This window comes from Musca domestica, unplaced genomic scaffold (genome assembly GCF_030504385.1).
Source record: "Musca domestica strain aabys unplaced genomic scaffold, Musca_domestica.polishedcontigs.V.1.1 8, whole genome shotgun sequence".
NCBI classification, from domain to species: Eukaryota; Metazoa; Arthropoda; class Insecta; order Diptera; family Muscidae; genus Musca; species Musca domestica.
This window is the reverse complement of record NW_026712409.1, coordinates 17,633,440-17,656,923: the sequence shown is the minus strand read 5'-3', so window position 1 is coordinate 17,656,923 and position 23,484 is coordinate 17,633,440. Positions and strand designations below refer to the sequence as shown.

Sequence of the window (23,484 nt, the reverse complement as noted above, 5' to 3'; positions counted from 1 at the left end):
ATGGGGGAACTACAATCAGCCTCCTGAGTGTTTTTGGGGAATTTCTGAAAACTTTTTGAATGAAGAAAATTTTAAATTTGTAGCACCTTTTAAATGATGGGGTAAAGGTGGACATTGTGAAATTCGACTTCTGGATCACTGTTTGCATGTAGGATTGAATTGTGGGTAACTCTAATTAAGGCCAGATTACACAATACACCACGTTAATCTTTTGGCATTTTTATACCCTATGCCATAGTATGAAGGGTATGTTATGCTTGGCATTTCTATTGCAACACCTCGTAATATACATTTTAGATAAAAAGTATATAAATTATTTTGATCCCTATAAAATTATATGTCGACTTAGCGTTTGTCTGCCTGTGAAAATCACTCTAAATTTCGAACGAAATGAAGTGGCTTGTTCAAATTTTACTCAGATGTGTTTTAGGTCTGCAGTACTTGTGGAATTGAAAAATGGGTTATATACAGGGTGAGATGAAAAAACTGCAACCAACTTCAGACTGCTGTCATTTTTAAGCCACTCGTCTGACTGCTGTCAAAATTATTTCAGTGTCAGCTCATTATATTGTTTACAAGCGTACAAAAGCATTTTGGAGAGAATTTTCCAGAAAAATGTTATTCGTGATGGAATTCAAGCGTGCTAATGTGATTTCTTTATATTTGGCTGGAAGACCACAAGTGGCTAGCGTAGAGCACTCCAGCATTTAAATGTGAATAAATCTTTTGTATACCATCTCGTACCATCGCTCGTTACCGTGATACTGGTCAAGGAAGTGGACGGAAGAACGTAGCAACATCAGCAGAAATGTAAAGAAGCAACTTGATCGAAACCCGTTTTGTCGAACATGTCGCAATATTTCATTCGACAAAAATTGAAAAATGAGCCATTAAAATTCCAAAAAATGCAAGAACTTACACCGCAACAGAAAGAAAATAGACTCAATAGAGCTAAAGAGTTGCTTCGCTTGGCCAAAAGTGGTGAACTGCCGAATTTGGTTTTCTCTGATGAGAAAACATTCGCTGTCCAGCAGTTTGTAAACAAACGAAATAATCGTGTTTACTTGCCAAAGAGGTCAGCTGAAAATGTGCACTTTCGGTTGGCCACCAGAACTCAAGCGACGGCCATGGTGATGGAGTGGGCCGCCATAACAGCCGATGGTCGCTCGACCGTGGCATAAATGCCGAATATTATCTTGAGGGTGTATTAAAGCCTTGGACATGCAAAAATTTTGGCCGCAGACCTGGGACATTCAAAAAGAACTCAGCACCATCGCACTCAGAACGCGCCAACCGAGAATGGTTATAAAATGAGGTTCCATGCTTCATTTCCAGCGCACAATGGCCGGATACCAATCCGTTGGAATATTATGTTTGGAGTATTTTGGAAAGCAAGGATGGCACTAAAAAATACCAAAGTGTCGATAACCTCAAGCAAGCTCTTCGCCGGGAATGGGCAAAATACCGCAGAGCAACATTCGGGCAGCGTGTGACGGTTTCATTGGCCGTTTGAAGGCCATAATTCGTGCCAAAGGTGACCACTTCAAACAAACCAAACAAACTTATTCTAAAATTTGATGCTATTCCCGAAATTTTTTGCTTTCATTCGATAAAATGTAAAAATTATGGCGTTTGACTTTGTTGCAGTTTTTTTTCTCACTCTGATTGCTAACTTTTTGACACCAACATGATATGAAATCTGGTCTGCTTTAAAAAAAAAGAAAAAACTCAATTTGACTCTCAGGAGAATATCTATCCAGTAAAGGCTAGATTACACATGATATTGGAGACATATGTAAATCTGACCTCCGAAAAAAGCTCGATACCGAGCTGGGAGTAGAAAAAACAAAAATATCAGTTCCGCACATACACTCACATCAGAAAACAAAGTATTTTTCACTCGATTTCAATATTGGAGAAAACTCTCACTGTAATTCGTGCGGTTCGGCTCTCTTTCTAATTTTTCAGACAGGAATGACTCGGGAAATTCCTATACCGCTCGTAAGTCCATTTGATACCCACAATATACATATCGGTTAGGCCTTGAACCCAGCATAGTCCCACTCCATCAAGTACCTCCCACACAAAGGGTCAACATTTTGAATAATTATAACTCTAAAATATGATGTAAGAGCATCAAAAGATTTTTATTAACCCAAGGTTTGGTATGAAGATGGAATATATCGGCCCGCGCCTTCTGGTACCTCCCCCACAAAGGGTCAACATTTTCAATATTCATGAAACTCATAGAACACGAAATTAACATTCGATTCCATTCAGACTTAGCACATTTCAATATTTCCAGCAACACAAGTTCTGTTATAAAGATGGTAGAGATAGGACTATTGCTTCTGGTACCTCGCCAACAAAGGGTGAATATTTTGAATAACCAAAACGATTATAAAATCTGAAATAATCATACTGTTTTCTTCATATTTCTCACATTCCACTATTTCTACTAACTCAAGATCTGCTGCGAAGATGGGATATATCGGTCCACTCCTTTTGGTACCTCCCCACACAAAGCGTTAAAATTTTGAATACCCTTGAAACTCATAAAACGCGAAATTAACATCCGATACCATTCAGACTTGGCACATCGCAATGTTTCCGTCAACACAAGGTGTCTTATAAAGGTGGTAGAGATCGGACCATTTCTTCTGGTACCTCCCACACATAGGGTTAAAGATTTTGAAAAACAAAGCGCTCAACTCTCCTAAAATTTTACACACACAAACATTTTTGCTAACACAAAATCTCTTGTGAAGATGATATATATATCTGAACCCCTTGTGGTACCTCACCCCCAAAAAGTCACAATTGCCAATACTTTTATCTGTCATAGCATGCGAAACAAGTCAGCTATTCTTTACAACTTATGTCCAAATATTTCTCTCAACCAGATATGGAATTCATGATTTCGCATAAAATTGGATATAAATATTCGATTTTCTTGTAATTTTGCCAATTCCCATATTTTTTCTGTATTGGATGAAATATGATAATGGAATACTTCAGTCGACTATATCTGGTACTTCACGCACATTTTAATATATTCAAAAAATTATCACACATCTCACATAAAGTGAAGGAAGTAGGCGATATAGTCTAAATATGGCACGACGCAATATTTATATCATTTTTATTTAGGTCCTCTACGAAATGGACAATATTGGCCCATTCCTTTCCAACCTACCCCATAGAGTCAAAAAGAAATCAAAATATATTTAAATAATCCAGCATTGGCTGAGGGCTGAAGGAACATCGACCGATACTGTTTAACTTGTTTAAGGGCCAAGTTAATCTACATTCTTCTAATATAAATAATACCAATAAACGCGGATTTTTAAACACGTTGTTTACGTGCTGTTCCTCTATACCTACAATAGTGATTTTTTTATTATATTTTTGACCGACCAATATCATCTATATTTGTAATTTTTTTTTTCATTTTCTTAAAATTCGAAAAACACGTTGGCCCTATTTCTTGAGTAGTTTTGAAGGGTGGTCACACTTTAGATTTGTTCGAAATGGTAACCTGTGGCACGGTATTTTAGCCCATTTCCCGCGAAGTGCTTGCTTGAGGTGATCGACACATTGGTATTTTTTAATGGCAACCTTGCTTTCCAATATATTCCAGACACAATTGTCCAACGGACGGATTGGTATCCGCAGATTTTGGTGGCCATTGTTGGCCGGAAATGAAGCGATGAACCTAATTTTTTAACCATTCTTAAGTGGCATTTTTGCTGGGTGCTATGGTGCTCAGTCCTGTTTCAATGTCCAAGGTGTGCGGCCAAAATGTTTGCGTGCCCAAGGCTTTAATACACCCTCAAGAATATTTTCGCGATAATATTCGGCATTTATTCTGATGCCATGGTCGATTAATACGAGCGGAGAGTGACCATCTGCACACCATCACCATACCGGCGCTTGAGTTCTGGTGGCCAACCGAAGGTGCACATTTTCAACTGGCTTCTTTGGCAAGTAAACACGATCATTTTGTTTTTTTTTTTTACAAACTGCTGGACAACGAATGTTTCCTCATCGGAGAAAACCAAATACGGCAGTTCACCACTTTCGGCCAAGCGAAGCAACTCTTTAGCTCTTTTGAGTATAATTTCTTGCACTTTTGGAATTTCAACGGCCTTACCCCGAGCTCATTTTTCAATATTTGCCGAATGGAATTGTGGAATATTGCGATAAGTTCAGCTCATGAGCCATTTTTCGGCAACTGCGACACGGGTTTCGATCAAGTCGCTTCTTTTCGAACCAATTCCGCTCATGTTGTTGTTTTCTTCCTTCCACTTCCTTGACGTCGGGCCACGCTGCCAGTATCACGGTAACGAGCGATGGTACGAGACACAAAATTTATTCACATTTAAATTCTGGAGTGCTCTGACGATAGCCACTTGTGGTTTTCCAGCCAAATATAAAGAAATCCCACTATCGCGCTTTTATTCCATTACGAATAATATTTTTTCTGGAATATTCTCACCAAAATGCTTTTGTACGCTTGTAAACAATATAATGAGCAGTCACTGGAATAATTTTAAACAGTTGTCGGACGAGTGGCTTGAAAATGACAGCAGTCTGAAGTTGGTTGCAGTTTTTTCATCTCACCCTGTAAGTGATAGCTAGTTGATCTGCATATTACCATTTGGTTAGCAAGTATTTTAACTTGGCATCATTCTAAACAGCCCCCGCCAGTGCTTTCGAATGTCGTGCCTAGAAATTCATAACTAACACACTTCGCTCACCTCCGATTTGATAACCTTCGTACAGGGAACCAAACAGTGTTGACCCTCGCAACCGTTTAAACACTTCATTTTTGAAGGAATGAAAATGTTTTGAATATTTTTTACAATATGGTTTGATATTAATGTAACGATTTGTATCCACCAAAATTTGTTCCAAATTAGATTTTAAAATTGTGCCCATTATCGTTGATCGATATTTGACAACTACTAACGTTTTCTGGAAACAACCAGTTCTATTTATTCCATGGGCAGCGGTGAAACATTGGGGTAAATCTCTAAATGTAAAGTTTGGAACATGCCCGAAATGTTCTACCATTTGTTAACAAGATTACAACATCTACACATTAATTACTATTAGATCACGGAGTGTGGTGATGTTTGATCATGCACAATTCCCATCCCAAAAATCTGCCAAACTTTTTATGGAAAATATGTGCAAGAAGATACAAGAATGGGGTATTACCTGTTTGTATAACCCATTATACAAACCAGGGAAATTCCGTTATTTCCTGACGCACTAAAATCTGACATGTAACAACAACCGAAACGATAACAAGAAAATCAGTTTAGCCGATTTATATCTATTTTGTTAAAAAGGGTGATTTTTTTGAGCTATCGGAAAGTTTTTCAGAAAAACAAAAGAAGTAAAATAGTATCAGTCGAATTTGCCGACAGATGTATACCCCTAGCTTTGAGTTATGATCATTCAAACTGTTGACCCTTTATGGGAGAAGTTCCAAAGCAGTAGGACAACCAATTGACCAATTCGTATTTGATATAAAAATATTATAAGGTGCCAGATTTGGACTATATCGACTACTTCCTATACTTTATATGAGATATGTGCAAATTTTTGGAAAATATGGAAATATGCGTGAGGTAACAAATATAGCGGGCCGAAGTATTCTATTTTCATACAACATCTAATACAGATAAAAATATTGTGCAAAATTTGAAGGAAATCGAACATTTATGTCCAATTTTATGCGAAATTATAAATTTCGATAAATTCCATATTCATATCAGATTTCTGGTTGAGAGAAATATTTCGATATAGCAAGTTGTAAAGAATCGCCGACTTGCTTCGCAAGTTATGACTGACTGACCCTTTGTGGGCGAGGTATCAAAAGGGGTTTGCAGATATATATCGTTTTCATAACAGATCTTGCGTTAGCAAAAATATTTAAGAAATTTGAAGAGAATTGTTGGAGGCTTATTTCGCTTTCTTTGAGTGTTTTGTTTTTCAAAAATCTTGAACCCTATGTGGGGGAGGTGCCAGAAGAAATGGTCCGATCTCTACCATCTTTGTAACAAATCTTGCGTTGATTGATATATTGAGATGTGCTAAATCTGAATTAAATTGAATGTTAAATTCGCGTCTTATGAGCTTCATGAATGCTCAAAATGTTTACCCTTTGTGGGGGAGGTACCAGAAGGTGTTGCACCGATCTACCCCATTTTCACACCAGACCTTCGATTAATTAAAAATATTGCGATATGTGGAATTTGAAGAGAACCGTATGTTTATTTCTGATTTAATAATGGTTTTTGATATTCACAACGTTGACCCTTTGTGGGGGAGGTACCAAAAGGAATGGTCCGATCTTTACCATATTTATACCAGCTCTTGTGTTGATGGAAATATTGAGATGTCCCAATTTTGAGTGGAATCGGATGTTAATTTTGTGTGTTTATGAGCTTAATGAATATTCAAGATTTTGATGCTTTGTGGGAAAGGTACCAGAAGGAGTGGACCGATATACTCCATATTCACAGCAGACCTTGGGTTAATAAAATGTTTGTAATGTATGTAATTTGAAGACAATCGGACACTTACATCAAATTTTATAAGAGTTATAGTTATTCAATTCATTTTGACCCTTTGTGGGGGAGATACTGGATGGAGCGGGCAGATATCGTCCATTTTTACACCTGACCTAGTTCTGATGCTAATATTAGGATTTGCAAAGTTGGAGCAAAATTGGATTATCCTTTCTCTTTCTGTGCAGTAAATTATTTTCTTTCAAAATTGGGACATTTTGTAGGGGAGGTACCAGAAGTAGTGAACCAATATTGCCGTACTCCGAACTCGATCTAAGATTGACAATAAGATTACGATGTACCAAGTTTTGATCAAATCGGATACTCTCTTCGAAAGTTTTCGTGCTCACCAGCCAGCCGGACAGATAGACGAACGGAAGGACACCGCTAGATCGACTCCAAATATCGTGAAACAGATTTGGTCCAAAGAGACCTAGTGTCTATAACCGTTATTTTAATGAGCCAAGGTTTAGCCGTATTAAATGATATACAGGTTGAGATGAAAAAACTGCAACAAAGTTTACATTTTATTTTTAATTTTATTGAACGAAAGCAAAAAAATGTCGGAAATAGCATCAAATTTTAGAATAAGTTTAGATTTGTTCGATGGTCACCTTTTGCACGAATTATGGCCTTCAAACGGCCAATGAAACCGTCACACGCTGCCCGAATGTTGCTCTGCGGTATTTTGACCCATTCCCGACGAAGCGCTTGCTTGAGGTGATCGACACTTTGGTATTTTTTTGTGCCAACCTTGCTTTTCAAAATACTCCAGATACAATAACCCAACGGACGGATTGTTATCCGGAGATTTTGGTGGCTCTTGTGCGCTGGAAATGGAGCGATGAACCTCATTTTGTAACCATTTTTGGGTGGCGCGTGCTAAGTGCGATGGTGCTGAATTCCTGTTGGAATGTCCAAGGGCAGGCCTTGGCCAAAATGTTTGCGTGCCCAAGGCTTAATACACCCTCCAGAATATTTTCGCGATATTATTTGGCATTTATTCTGATGATTAATATGATCGGAGAGTGACCATTGGCTGTTATGGCGGCCCACGCCATCACAATGTCCGTCGCTTGATGGTGGCCAACCGAAGGTGCACATTTTCAGCTGACGATCATTTTGTTTGTTTACAAACTGCTGGTCAACGAATGTTTTCTCACCGGAGAAAACCAAATTCGGCCGTTCACCACTTTCGGCCAAGCGAAGCAACTCTTTAGCTCTTTTGAGTCTATTTTCTTTCAGTTGCGGTGTAAGTTCTTGCACTTTTTGAAATTTCATGGCTTTACCCCGAGCTCAATATTTGCCGAATGGAAAATTGCGATATGTTCAGCTCACGAGCCATTTTTCGGCCACTGCGGCGCGGGTTTCGATCTAGTCGCTTCTTTACTTTTCGAAGCATTTCTGCTGATATTGCTGTTTCCTGTTCTTCCGTCCACGTCCTTGACATTGGGCTACGCTACCAGTATCACGATAACGAGCGATGGTACGAGACACAAAAGATTTATTCACATTTAAATGCTGGATTGTTCCAATGATAGCCAATTGTGGTTTTCCAGCCAAATATAAAGAAATCACACTATCGCGCTTGAATTCCATCTCGAATAACTTTTTTTCCGGAAAATTCTCAACAAAATGCTTTTGTACGCTTGTAAACAATATAATGAGCTGTCACTGGAATAATTTTAACAGCTGTCGGACGAGTGGCTTAAAAGTGACATCAGTCTGAATTTTGTTAAAGTTTTTTCATCTCACCTTTTATACCCTCTCTAGCCATATGGCTGAGGGTATAATAATAATTAATAAAACAATATATTTTTTACCGTTTATTTGTTTTTTTTATTATTTTTTTTTTGTTTTAATTGTATAATTTATATTGTTTCTCTTTTATACTTAATGATACGTTGGTTTGGTTTTCTTTTTGCAATAATTCCTCCCGCAAATAGAACTTTGAACAGCATAATTAATAATAATAATTTTTAAGGTTTGAAAAGTAAAACTTAAACCGTTATAAAGAAGGAAAGAAAGTGGTGGGGTTCGTTCGGTTCGATTCGTTTGTAAATATAATATCTAAGGTGTGTATCTGCGTTCTGCGCAATGCAATAAGTAAATTGATTTTTGTGATGTATTTTAGTGTGTTTTTTTTTTTGTAATTTTTAAAACTTTACTTTTTTCGGCTAACTACAAAAAAAAAAATTAAAAATAAATTAACTACCTTACTAATATCAAATTTTTTAGAAATCCTTTTTAAAAACAACTTTTAAACTTTTAGCAAGCCCCAACTCTGAGGAAGAGGAGGAGGTTGTTTACAAACCACCACCCGAACGATCAACGCTGATCTTTTGTTTAAGTGCCTGGGCTTCTTGCTTTAGATCTTCCATTTCAGCCAAGCGGGCAAAGCGTGAATAGGCCACATCACCAGTTTTAATGGCAGACATCATCTGAAAGAAAATGGCTTAATTACGTTTGCAACATTTAGCCAAGACCATGGGTCAAATTACCTGAAGATATTCATCAAGTTCAACTTGGCCGTTCATGTTGGTATCGATTTCCCTAAGGATTTCGTGCAATTGCTCACCAGAAATATCGCCATCTCCAAAGTTCTATGAAAATACAAAAATATATATAACAAATTCCCTTAAAATCCTGCTTTGGCATAACATACCTTAAGAGCTCTGCGAATATCATTGATGGAAACATAACCCTTGTTCTCTTTGTCGATAAGTTGGAAGCGTTTAATGTATGTTTGAATCTCATCCTTGGACAATTTAATTGGTATTCTTTCCTTGGAGGCTCGATTGACCATGAGACCCATTTCACCGGCCAAGAAATCGGAAGCGGCTTTGATTTGTTTCTAAGACAAGGGTAAAATACTAGATTACATACCTATTTATGACATCTTTATTAATTGCTCACCTCTTTTTCATCCTTAGACCATTTCAATTCCTCACCCATGATGTCACAAATGACCGGCAAAGCCTCTTGGGCAGCTTGAACGTTAAGGAATGACAAACGCAAACGACGAGCAATCATGTCCACAGCATTGCAGGCATACTCCCTAACGCCATAACGGATCTCAGCATCAATATAGGGGAAATCGGGATGGATGCGATTACCAATGATGGGCCAACGTTTGCCGGTAAGGGAGGCCATTTTGGCCACAGCAAAGGCACGATCGCCATATGACTTGGCCAAATGTTGAGCAACCTCACACTCTAAACCAAAATCTTGTACCAAACGAATGTACATGGTTGGTGTCCAGCCCTGACCACCTTCAATCTTCAAATAAGAGGTAACAGCTTCGGGGCGTTCGGGTTTCAAATTGCAGGCTAGAGTAAAATAAGACAATGTATTGTTATTATTTTTTTTTTTTCAAACACTTCTCCATCCTTACCCTTAATTGCCGCATCAACGGTATGCTCAGCCATGGCTCTGTATGTTGTCCACTTGCCACCGGCAATGGTTATCAAATTCGATGGACTCACATGGACAATGTGATTACGTGCCAACGATTGGGTGTCCTCCTTATTGGGATCCGACACCAATGGGCGAATACCACTCCAGGCGGACAACACATCACCACGTCTCACCTCAACATCAGCATTGAGATAGTTTTTGATTTCATTCAAAATGAATTGAATTTCATCTTCCGTGGGCTTGGGATTGTGCGTTATTTCACATGGCAGATCTGTTGTGCCGGCAATTGTTTGCCTTTGCCAGGGCAAGAAGAAAATAACACGACCATCGGATGTCGATGGATCCAATAGACCCATTTGATCGGGGCTATAATAGCCAGGCAGTACAATGTGAACACCGGAACTGGGACAGCAAATGGTCTTTACCGTGGGATCGTCCATTTTGCGAATGGTGTCGGTGAAGGGGCCAGTGGCATTGATAATACACTTGGCTTTGACATTGAACTCCTTGCCGGACATATGATCTTTGACCTTGGCGCCGCACAGCACTTGTTTGCCAGTGCCGTCATTTTTCTTGTGCAACTGAAGGACTTCGACATGATTACACACGGTAGCACCGTGGCGAGCAGCTGTTAGGGCAACAGCCAAACACATACGGGCATCATCTTGTTGACCTGTAAAGAGTAAATAACATTGTATTCGAATGCAAATAATTTCCGAATATTTGGAATATAAATCTAGATAATGTTTTGCCATAGAAAATATTTTTATACCCTCCACCATAGTATGGAGGGTATACTAAGTTTGGCATTCCGCTTGTAACACCTCGAAATATACAATTTAGATCCCAAAATACATATATTCTTGATCAGCATAAAATTCTATAGCGATATCCGTCCGTCTGTGGAAATCACTCTAGCTTCCGAACGAAATTTTATTTTTATAATTTTAGCCATTTGATTCTCCGGAATTATTTCAAATTTTGTATTTTAAGTTCGTAATGGATACTACAGCCTGTGACAGAAAATTGTCTGTGTAGGTCCACGTCTTCTTATAGCCCTCATATAACGATACCTCCCGATATTCGGTATTTTGATGATTTTAGCCACGTTATTCACCGGAATTATTTCAAATTTGGTATTTAAGGTTCGTAATGAATACTACAGTCTAAGACAGAAAATGGTCAGTGCAGGTCCACGTCTTCGTCTGGCACCCATAGAACGGTACCTCGCGATAATCGGTATTTAGATGATTTTAGCAACCGGAACTGTTTCAAATTTCGTAGTTAAAGTTCGTAATGGATACTTTAGCCTATGACAGAAAATTGTCTGTGCAGGTCCACGTCTTCGTATAGCACTCATATAAGGGTACCTCTCGATATTCGGTATTTTGATGATTTTACCGACTTTATTCACCGGAATTATTTCAAATTTGGTATTTGAAGTTCGTAATGGATACTATAGCCTATGACAGAAAATTGTCTGTGCAGGTCCACATCTTCGTATAGCCCCCATATAACAGTACCTCCCGATATTCGGTATTTGATGATTTTACCGATTTTATTCACCGGAATTTTTTCAAAGTTGGTATTTGAAGTTCGTAATGGATACTACAGCTTAAGACAGAAAATTGTCTGTGCAGGTCCACGTCTTCGTATAGCCCCCATATAACGGTACCTTCAGATATTCGTTATTTTGATGATTTTAGCGACATTATTCATCTGAATTGTTTCAAATATGGTATTTAAAGTTCGCAGATCCACGTCTTCGTATAGCCCCCATATAACGGTACCTCCCGATATTCGGTATTTTAATGATTTTAGCTACATTATTCGCCGGATTTTTTTTTTAAGTTTCGCATTTTAATATTGTAATGGCTTATGACAAAAATTGCCTATGCAGTCCACGTCGTCGTATAAACCCTAATATAAGTGCCACATTCGGTATTTTAAAGATTTTAACAGAATATTTAACGGATTTTATTTTTTTGAAAATTGACAAATTCTTTCTAAATGGTGGAGGGCCGAACTTACAGTTTTTTTACTTGTTTCGGATAACTTGGTACCATTCAACTCACCATCATAATAGACAATGGCACCGCAGAGCTTATCCTTTTTCAACATGGGGAACAGCTCCAAAGCATCTTGTTTCGATAGATAATAAGAACTCTTGACATTACGATCACCGGCAACCAAATCGTAGCACTTAATGCCAACCCAGTAGTATGGAACCTGCCACCATCTAGATATTGCCGGAACACAGAAACCAAAGAAAAGAAAAACATACATTAATAAAAGCCTTTTTCGCTGAATATTGCATTAGGACATTACTGATATACTGGCAGCATAATAGGCAATGGATGAGCTAAATGAGGAGCCGATTCAAGCATGGTTGCTCTCTCTTGCAAGGCTTCCTTAACCATACGATATTGTTCAAAATCTAACTACAATAAGCCACGAGAAATAAAAAAAAAGAAAATAAACAAAATACACAAATAACAACAAATATTATTAACATGTGTCCTTGAGCTTCTTTTTATCTACAGCCTTACTGCTTGTTATTTTTCCAATGACTAGTATTGATCATGTATTGATACTTACGCCCAATATGGCCTTTTGCAAATAGCGTACACCGCCATGAATCAATTTCGTTGAACGCGATGATGTACCGCTGGCAAAATCATCAGCCTCGACCAGAGCTGTCTTCAGACCACGGGTAACAGCATCTAAGGCACAGCCAGCACCAGTTGCACCACCACCAATAATAAGTACATCGAATTCTTCACCACTCATGAGAGATTTCATTTGTTCGGCACGCGACACCAAGGTACGCTTGCGTTTCGGTGGTCTCTTCATTTCGGCAATGGCCTGCAGCAAAGGAAAAGCGGAAAGTGAATTATTGAGAAAATCGTAAAATCAAATAATGTCCATAGCTGAGCTTACCGTATGTGGTGAATTCCAACGATCTATGGTCCATGTTGCCAAAACTGTACCAATTGTAGCACTCAAGGTAGTTACACCTATTTGATATAGTCTCGATGCCATGATTTATTCTGCAATGGAAAAGGGGAGAGGGTATAGGAGTGTACAAATTGCATGTGGGTAAATAAAATTTTGTTAAAAAAAGAAGGAAGTATGTCTCTAATGCTCACAATTTTAATAGGAAACATAAGTTTTGGGAAAATAAGAAATGCTATCTGAACTATATGTGAACTAGATTTAGGTTTATACGCTTGATTATGATTATGCACTTTCAAATATTGAGAAAAATTGCTAAATGCACTATTGAAGGAACATATTTACTCTTGCAGCTCCATTGAAAATAGAAATAATATTCAAAGTATTTTTGAAATATAAACAATAGACCAAGGATACAATTCTTGTCCAACGAAAATGAAAACACTTTTAAAGGAAAGCAATGTCAAAGGAAATATTTTTTATATTTTCAAAAAAATCGAATCCGCGAATCCAGCCCCAGACCATATACTGTATATATCATCGGCCTATGTTAGATTGTCGACATCATTTTGTGTTGTCGCTTTAATTTCATATTTCAGTTTTGAGATTTGAAGAGACGCTGTATAAAACCCTTTCTCCTCTTATTACAAATCAAATTTAAAAAAAAAATGCTTCCTAACCGCAAATATTGGCAAGATAGTCTTTAGAATTAGAAATTTAATCATTATGAGAATAAAAATATTGAATCATATTTCGTAATTTTGCTATTTTAGAATCCAATATAAACCAACATTTAATAAAGTGAAAATAAAACAAGTTAAAAAGTGTCAGTCGGTTTTGTCGACAGATTTATACAGATTTATACAATGTTCGATTATTTAAGTATATTTTGACTTCTGTCATGATTATTCAAATTGTTGACCCTCTATAGGCTTCGAAGGAATGAGTCAATATTATCCATTTCGTATGGGACCTAAATAAATATGATATAAATATTGGTTGGACTATATCGACTGCTCCCTCCACTTTATATGAAATATGCGATAATATTTAGAAAATGTTAAAGTGGGCGTGAGTTACCAGATGTAGTCGTCCGAAGTATTTCATTATCATACTTCATCTAATATAGATAAAAATAATGGTATAGGCAAAATTTCAAGAAGATCGAACATTTATATCCAATTTTATTCGAGATCATAAATTCCATATTCATCCCAGGTTGAGAGAAATATTGGGATATAGCCAGTTGTAAAGAATCGCTGATTTGTTTCTCAAGTTATGACTAATGGTATTGTACTGAAAATTGTGGCTCTTTGTGGGTGAGGTACCAAAAGGGTTGGCAGATGTATATCATATTCACAACAGATCTTGCGTTAGCAAAAATGTTTGTGTGTGTGAAATTTGAAGAGAGTTGGGTGCTTATTTCGCTTTATTTGAGCGGTTTGTTATTCAAAATCTTGAAGCATATGTGGGGGAAGTACTAGAAGAAATTTTCCGATATCTACCATCTTTATAACATATCTTAAGTTGATGGAAATATTGAGATGTACTAGGTCTGAATGAAATTTAATGTTAAATTCGCGTTTTATGAGCTTCATGAATACTCAAAATGTTTACCCTTAATAGGGGAGGTACCAGAAAGAGTGGCACCGATGTACCCCATCTTCACACCAGACCTTGGTCTAATAAAAATATTGCGATGTGTGTAATGTGAAGAGATCCGAATGGTTATTTCGGATTTTAATATCGTTTTGGTTATTCGAGATGTTGAACCTTTGTAGGGTAGGTACTAGAAGGAACGGTTCAATATCTACCATTTTTATAATACATGTTACGTAGATGGAAATATTGAGATGTCCCAAGTCTGAGTGGAATCGGATGTTAATTTCGTGTTTTATGAATTTTATGAATATTCAAGATTTTGACGCTTTGTGGGCGAGGTACCAGAAAGAGTGGACCGATATATACTTTTTGCACACCAGACCTTGGGTCAATAAAAATATTGTGATGTGTGTAATTTAAAGGGAACCGGATGCTTATTTCGAACTTTATCATCGTTTCAGTTATTCAAAACTTTAACCGTTTGTGTGGGAGGTACCAGAAGGAGTGGACCGATATATACCATCTTCACGGAAGATCTTGTGTTAGTAGAAATATCGAGATGTGTGAAAATGGAAGAGAATCAGATGCTTATTTCTCGTTTTCCGAGCTTTAGGGCTATTCCAAATTCTGACCCTTTGTGGTGGAGGCACCAGAAGGAGTGAACCTTGGTCAAAAGAGACCTAGGATCTAAAACCGTTATTTCGACTAGGCACGTTTTGAACGTATCAAATGATATTATACTCTCTCTAGCCTCTCTGGCTGAGGGTATAATAATTTTAATGTATTTCCAGAATTTCCCTTTCTTTATCATGTGTTAAACTCAGGGATTTGTAAAAGTAATTTGTTTATTCTATCAGATAAATATTTGTTATCTACCTTTTGGGTAGACACCCCCGCCGTTTCTATTGCTATACTCATCTGTGTAAAACAATGCCCAACCTCATATGTTGTGTGTGATTTAAATGGTTTCCCTTAATAAAAAACATAAAAACAAGCATTTATAACGCTTCCATTGTTTCAAGGTTTGCATTAAATGCGATGAAAACGCCAGCAATTATTAAAATGTGGACAGCGTAGCATTTGATTCAATAACATAAAAAAAGTGAAAAAGAAGGAACACATCTCCTGACTTGAATTCTGATGATGGTGACAGACTGCGTTGATGACAATTCACTAGAACACCCAGTAAAATAAATAAATGTTCTTTTATAAATTGAGTGGGAACGTATTTTTATACATATTTGTGTACATATGTACATGTGTGTATAAAACTATATGTTGTATTAGATTTATTTATATACATACATATGTCAATATGTATATATATACACACAAACCAAATTCCTTTTTCTCGTTAAGAAGAGGTATGCGAATTTAATCCAAAGGCAAATATACATGTTATTGAGTCATCAAATTGATGTTTTTTTTTTTTTTTGAAAATTATATTCCAAACACAGTTTTAATGCGCCCGAAACAAATGATGTATTAGTTTAATATAAATGACACAGCATTTGCTAATAAAAAAGAAAGAAATGATGTATGCGACCGGTATTGGTTTATTTTTCTATTTCCATTTAAACATTGAGTTTTACACATCACGTAATTGTTGTTAACGTTTCAAGTTCTATTCCGACGTAATACTTTTATTTTGTTTGTAATTACACCATTACTTTTTATTGTTGGTTTTCATTATTTTTTTCCATTCAATATCTAATGGATCGTTTTGTTTTCTCACCTACAACTTGTAAACGTTTTTTTTATGCACTAAATACCCAGCAAATTTTACGCATTCTCTTCTAATACTACGTTTTTTGTCTGTAGTCCAAACCCGACTGTTGTGTATTTCAAAACTTCACCACACACAAAGAAGACAGGGAGCCCCATAAACGTTGTTAGAGAAAGAGTATAAAAGTAAAGAGAAGACCCCCAGCACAGCGTTCATTCACCACACCATGATTTTGTTTTCTGTCGTTGAAACGACGACACACACACACGATGTGAGGGTGTGTTTGACAGAGAGAGAGAGAGAGAGAGAGATTACAGAAATATTGGTGGGGTATTTCTTCCCCAATTTTGTTGTGTGCCATTGGAAATATTCCAATAAGAAATGTGCTCGCTCGCTCTCAAAAACATGGAGGGAATAATGCATTATAAACAATAACAACAACAGCTATTTCCTTATTCCCTCCAAGCGCCACTGTCGTGTGATGCAACAATTGCAATAATCGGTGAATGACACAGCGTAGTTTTTGTAAATAAATAAAAAAACGCTGGAGTACATTTAAGTATGAGTCAAGTGATTTGCAAATGTTTTTTGAAATAAACAATATATTTTATGTGTAGGCGAAAAAAATAAAATAACTAAAAATACATTAACTTGACCCAGTTAGCAAATCTATGAAAATTATGGCATGCTTTAAGGCGCACTATTCTAAGCAAAAATCATCAAGGACTACTAAGAAACCAGTAATCATAGATTTTTTAAAAACTTGACCGCTATGCGAAAGGGAGTCTATCAATTGATTTGTAAAGCAACGAAATATTGGTTCTAGAAACCACAATTTCAGAACCAGTAAAGACTTTCCTGTCCATTATGTAGATGCAGATTTTGGAGTTATATCGCCACTCCACAATCAGGGTGAGATAAAAAAACTGCAACAAAGTCAAACGCCATAATTTTTACATTTTTTTCAAATTTTATTGAAGGATAGCAAAAAATGTCGGAAATAGCATAAAATTTTAGAATAAGAATAATTTTACATTTTTTCGAATTGGTCACCTTTGGAACGAATTATGGCCTTCAAACGGCCAATGAAACCGGCACACCCTGCCCGAATGTTGCTCTGCGGTTTTTTGACCCATTCCCAGCGAAGCGCTTGCTTAAGGTGATCGACACCTTATTTAGTGTCTACCTTGCATTCCAAAATACTTCAGACGCAATAGTCCAACGGATTGGTATCCGGAGATTTTGGTGGCCATTTGTGCGCTGAAAATTAGGCGAGGAACCTCATTATATAACCATTCTTGGATGGCGAGTGCTGAGTGCGATGGTGCTGAATCCTGTTGGAATGTCCAAGGTCTGCGGACAAAATGTTTGTTTGTCCAAGGCATTAATACACCCTCCATTTATGCATTTATTCTGATGCCACGGTCGATTAATACGAGCGGAAAGCGACCATCGGCTGTTATGGCGGCCCACACCATCACCATGGCCTGCGCTTGAGTTCTGGTGGCCAACCGAAGGTGGACATTTTCAGCTGACCTCTGTGACCTCATTAATACGAGTGGAGAGCGACCATCGGCTGTTATGGCGGCCCACACCATCACCATGACATGGACATTTTCAGGTGACCTCTGTGACCTCATTTTGCTTGTTTACAAACTGCTGGACAACGAATATTTTCTCATCGGAGTTAACCAAATTCGGCAGTTCACCACTTTCGGCCAAGTCTATTGTCTTTCTGTTGCGGTGTAAGTTCTTGCACTTTTTGGAATTTGAATGGCTTTATCCCGAGCTGGCTCAATATTTGTCGAATAGAATATTGCGATATGTTCAGCTCGCGAGCCATTTTCGGCCATTGCGACCCGGGTTTCGATCAAGTCGCTTCTTTACTTTTCGAACCATTTCTGCTAATGTTCCTGTTTGCTTCTGTCCACTTCCTTGACGTCGGGCTACGCTCCAGTATCACGGTAACGAGCGATGGTACGAGACACAAAAGATTTATTCACATTTAAATGCTGGAGTGCTCTAACGATAGCCACTTGTGGTTTTCCAGCCAAATATAAAGAAATTACACTATCACGCCTGAATCCCATAACGAATAACGTTTTTTCCGGAAAATTCTCACCAAAATACTTTTGTATATAATGAGTTTTCATTGGAATAATTTTAACAGCTTTCGGACGAGTGGCTTAGAAATGACAGCAGTCTAAAGTTGGTTGCAGTTTTTTCGTCTCACCCTGTACTAGAAGTTTTACAAAAGCTAAGAATTCATCCAGAAAAAGGGGTATCGGAGGGTAGGAGCAGCAACACATGGCGAAGAAAATGTTGACGACACAGACCGTACAACAGTCCGTCTCGTATGCTTCGATGGCGGAAAAGTGAAAAACACATCAATAGGAAGATTAAACCGATCCTTTCGGAGCTTTTGAAGTTACGATTTACCAGAAGCATTGCAAAAGCTACAAATGCACTCAGCAAGAAAATGCAAGAGCTTGAAGGGCATGTGGTTTCAACATGACAGTGGAACACAATATGCGTAAAAGCGGACTTATTGAGAAGCGAGTTCGGTAAAAAATTATTTACCTTCGAACCGATCAATTGCCGCTTAGATCGTCCGATTTTACGACTTTATAGTATTTTTTTTTGTGGAGCTATATTAATGCTCATGCCTATACAGATAACTCTTAGCAAAAATATTTAATACAGGTACCTCCAAAAGTCGATAATCTCTTTGTCCTTGAAAAAATGCCACGTCTGTTTTACATCAATAGTTAGTTTATCTGGTAATACTACCTGGTAATTGCTGATATATAATTGTTATTACGTATCTAAACGACTCGTACTCATTGACCGCTCCCTTGATGTAATCATTTCACACACACACATATCTAACACCATTAACAACAACAAACATATGGTTAGACGGAAAGTACTTCCTCAACAAAAAAAATAGTAAATAGTACTTTAGTTGGAAAGCAATTATAACATGTGTAAACAATATTAGTATACCGTATATTTTATCGACTTGTGATATGAAAATTGATATTATATTTCTTATAACGTTTTTTATACAAAAAAATATTGTTATACTTTTCTTTAAACTATTTTTATCTTCTTTAATTATAATATTAAACAATAGTACTTTTATTTTCACGATTTCCCCTTCTCTTTTTATTTCTATTCTACTATGCCAAAAGAAAAGCTAAATCAATGGCCAATTTTATAAAATATACCAATAGAAAAAAAAGACATTTGTACACACAATAATACATACATATATCTCTCTGTTCTATGCAAAAAATTTCGTTGAAAGATCGTCACGAGATTTATATAAGAGCCAATAACAAATGTCTCACCAATGGTCAGTGTGTTGTTTGGATCTTTCCCTGTTACGAAATATCAAATTTTGTGTTTTTGTCTAGAAGCAATTAAACTGATTTTTTGCTATATTTTTAATGAGTGTAACGAATTTTGACGAAATAAAGAAACATCCTTTGGCATCTTCAGCGACATTTAAACGTTTTGAAAAGTTTTGAATGTATATAACAAAGTGTTCTAAGAGCGCTGTCTTAAGATCCCAAACCAATTGGCAATCAATATTCAGATTCTAGTCCAGTCAGATACACAGGAAAAAATTGCAATCAAAGTAATTCCAACCTACACTCGTATACGCCCCGTAAACGATGGAGGTAGGTAACTATATACCCAATCGATAAATCAAGTCAGCCGCTGTTAAGGGAATAATTGAACGACTTTAAAATAAGAGCGAACTATGGCACAATTATAAACTCCAATTTTGGTGATGGTATCATAAGCAAACTTTGTTATTAGACATGTCGACTTTTTTAGTTCACCTTCATACGAACCTAAAGCATATCCAACCACTAACGTATTTTGTACAAAATTATTCAATTTTTTTTTTCGATAACCCAAATGTCCAATAAATGAGAGTGAGTAAAGAGGGCAGTTAAGATAATGAGAATTTGTAATATCTTACTGAAAAAAATGTACTCAGTAAGAATTATCCAGTAACATCAGATGTTTGAAAAGCAGCTGTTTTATAGCCGACGCAAAAATGTATACAAATGTCAGGAATTAATGTAATTATTAACCATTAAAGAACTAATTTTGGACTATAAAAATTTTCATTATGATTTAGTACCTCCGCAGTTTAAAAGATTTAGATTTTACTGAATGCTGTTCGATAAATTTGGCAACGCGATGGAGAAAACTCTCTCAGTGCAGTTAATTGACTAATTCTTTTTATACCCTCCACCATTCTATGGAGGGTATATTAACTTTGTCATTCCGTTTGTAACTCCTCGAAATACTCATGTCAGACCCAACAAAGTATATATATTCTTGATCAGCGTAAAATTCTAAGACGATTTAGCCATGTCCGTCTGTCTGTCTGTCTGTCTGTCCGTCTGTCTGTCTGTTGTAATCACGCTATCTTTCGAATGAATTGAGATAGATGGCTAAAATTTTGCACACATGTTTAGTTTTCCAGTAGGCAGGTTAAGTTCGTAAATGGGCCATGTAGTTCCACGTTTTCATATAGCCCTCATAGAACGGTACCTCCCGATTTTCGGTATTTTAATGATTTTAACGACATTATTCACCGGAATTGTTTCAAATTTGGTATTTAAAGTTTGAAATGGATACTACACCCTAAGACAGAAAATTGTCTGTGCAAGTCCACATCTTCGTATAGCCCATATATAACGGTACCCCCCTATATTCGGTATTTTGATGATTTTTGCGACATTATTCACCGGAATTGTTTCAAATTTGGTATTTGAAGTTCGAATTGAATACTACACCCTAAGACAGAAAATTATCTATGCTGGTTGAGGTCTTCGTATAGGGCCCATATATCAGTACATCCCTATATTCGGTATTTTGACGATTTTAGGTACAATACCCTCCGAAATTGTTTGAGGTGTGGTATTTGAAGTTCGTAATGGATGCTACAGCCTGTGACAGAAAATTGTCTATGCAGGTCCAGGTCTTCGTACAGCTCCGATATAACGGTACCTCCCTATATACGATATTTTCATGATTTTAGCAACATTATTCACCGTTTATTTCAAGTTACGAATTTGAATATGGTAATAGCTTATGACAAACAATGCCTATGTAGGCCTACATCGTATACACCTCAATATAATGCCTATATTTGGTATTTTTAAAATTTTAACAGAATCTCTTAATGATTTTATTTTCTGAAAATTTCCAAATTCGTTCCGAATGGTGGAGGGTATTCAAAGTTCGGCCCGGCCGAACTTACTACTTTTTGACTTGTTAATTTTTTTTTTGTAGAAGAGGTATGGAAAACAAATAAAATTGCTCGTACTGGCAATTTTTTCGCAATTCCGACATGTTTCGCCAGTTATGACAGATATTAGTATTGAAAATTGTGACCCTTTGTGGGTGAGGTACCAGAGGGGGTTGGCGGATATATATAATCTTTACAACAGATCTTGCGTTAGCAAAAATATTTGGATGTGTGTAATATGAAGAGAGTTGGATGCCTACTTCGCTTTATTTGACCGTTTTGTTTTTCAAAAATCTTGAACCCTATGTGGGGGAGGTAACAGAAGAAATGGTCCGATATGTACCATTTTTATAGCAGATCTTGTGTTGATAGAAATATTAAGATGTACCAAATCTGAATGTATTCGGAAGTAAATTTTGCGATTTATGAGCTTCATGGTTACTCAAAATTTTGAACCTTTTTTGGGGTTGGGGGTGTACCGAAGGAGTGGAGCGTTTTCACACCAGACCTTTGGTCAACACAAATATTTTGATGTCTTTAATTTGAAGAAAACCAGATGCTTATTTCGGATTTTATGATAGTTTTGGTTATTCAAAACTTTGACCCTTGGTGGGGAGGTACCAGAAGTAGTGGACCGATATATTCTATCTTCACATCAGATTTTGGGTTAATAAAAATATTGCTATGTGTGTAATTTGACCCAATCGGATGCCTACATCATATATTATAAAAGTTATAATTCTTCAAAATTCTGACCCTTTGTGGGGGAAATTATTGATGGAGTGGACCGATATTGTCCATTTTCTCATCTTTCCTAGCGAATTCGTGTGTTTCGAATTGTTATTATCTTTTATGTTATGTTTTACATCTATCGTTGTATATATTTAGCAACAATTTCAATATTATATACACATTTATTGTCACCTTTTGTCTAATTAATTATCGATGAATTATATTTAACAAATGTAATTAGCGCTATTTTTTTATTTGTTTGTTTTTTTTTTTTCTTGCATTTCAAATCTCTATAGTTCTTTGTTTTAGTTGCTTTAAGAATGCCGCTTAAAATAGATTCAAATTTCTTTAAATTATTTAATGATAGCAACCGAGCAAGCAACCAACAAACGGGAACGAGCAACAACGCTAAGGTTGCTGCCAACACAATCATTGGCACTCGGTCGGTTGTATGTCACAGTTCCAACATTAGTCTCTGTACCCCATTCGGCCGTTTACACATGTGAATCTGCTGTGCCAGCAACTTGCTACGAAATCTCTGAGTTTGTCTGTCTGTATGGGCAAATACTACATTCCAAAAACACACATCACCTTTACTCTCTATGACAAACACTCAGACTCCGAGAGATGAATGGAACGAAGAGGGGGCGAACGAAAGAACGACCATTGATTGAACATGCCAGACCAGACACAAACTATTCCAAAAAGTTCACAACTTATTAATAGTTTGTTTTTATTTCATATTAACGTTTAACGTTTTTTTTTGCTTGTTTTTGTTCAGTTGCTGTTTTTTTTTTTTTGTTTTGCTTCGTTATAAAAATAATTTCATTTTAGCAGAAAATTCTCGTAGATAAAGTAAAGCGAATTATCATGTAATTGATTGCACAACACTTTTGTAAATGAATTTATTTTTTTGCTAAGATTTTCTTTATTTTTTCTGTTGCATTGCTTACCCCTGCTGGTGTTACGTTTTCGTTAATATTAAAATAATTTAATTTTTTACCCGGCCGCACCGTGAAAGACCCACTTTCGTTTTTTTTTTATGTTTTTCGAATATCCAAAGGATTTTTATTTCCGCCTAACCACCACCAACGATTCTTCCTTTGTGCGATTTTGACCGATTTCAAAGCATGCAACCGAGCGACCGTCTTTCACATATGTCCAACTTGAAAGAATTTAAGCGCTACGGAACCGAT

The 23,484-nt window shown here is 36.8% G+C and overlaps 1 protein-coding gene across 1 annotated transcript; it reads right to left on the bottom strand.

The window, feature by feature from the left end:
- Nucleotides 1-8,780: 8,780 nt before the first annotated feature.
- On the bottom strand, nucleotides 8,781-23,484 carry LOC101888927 (glycerol-3-phosphate dehydrogenase, mitochondrial). The gene is made up of 10 exons (XM_005177803.4): nucleotides 23,242-23,484; nucleotides 12,939-13,048; nucleotides 12,597-12,863; nucleotides 12,327-12,439; nucleotides 12,074-12,237; nucleotides 9,976-10,671; nucleotides 9,498-9,910; nucleotides 9,247-9,435; nucleotides 9,083-9,184; nucleotides 8,781-9,022 (listed from the first exon to the last, which is right to left on the bottom strand). Exons 2-10 carry the CDS (start codon nucleotides 13,038-13,040, stop codon nucleotides 8,888-8,890), a joined length of 2,181 nt encoding a protein of 726 aa, XP_005177860.1. The 5' UTR covers nucleotides 13,041-13,048; nucleotides 23,242-23,484; the 3' UTR covers nucleotides 8,781-8,887.

Coding starts and splice junctions, on each gene's coding strand:
- LOC101888927 (XM_005177803.4), bottom strand. CDS start 13,040: ATGGCATCGAGACTATATCAAATAGGTGTAACTACCTTGAGTGCTACA. Junction 9,436..9,497: donor GGTCTAAGGATGAAAAAGAG/GTGAGCAATTAA, acceptor CCCTTGTCTTAG/AAACAAATCAAAGCCGCTTC. Junction 9,023..9,082: donor AACTTGATGAATATCTTCAG/GTAATTTGACCC, acceptor ATTTTCTTTCAG/ATGATGTCTGCCATTAAAAC.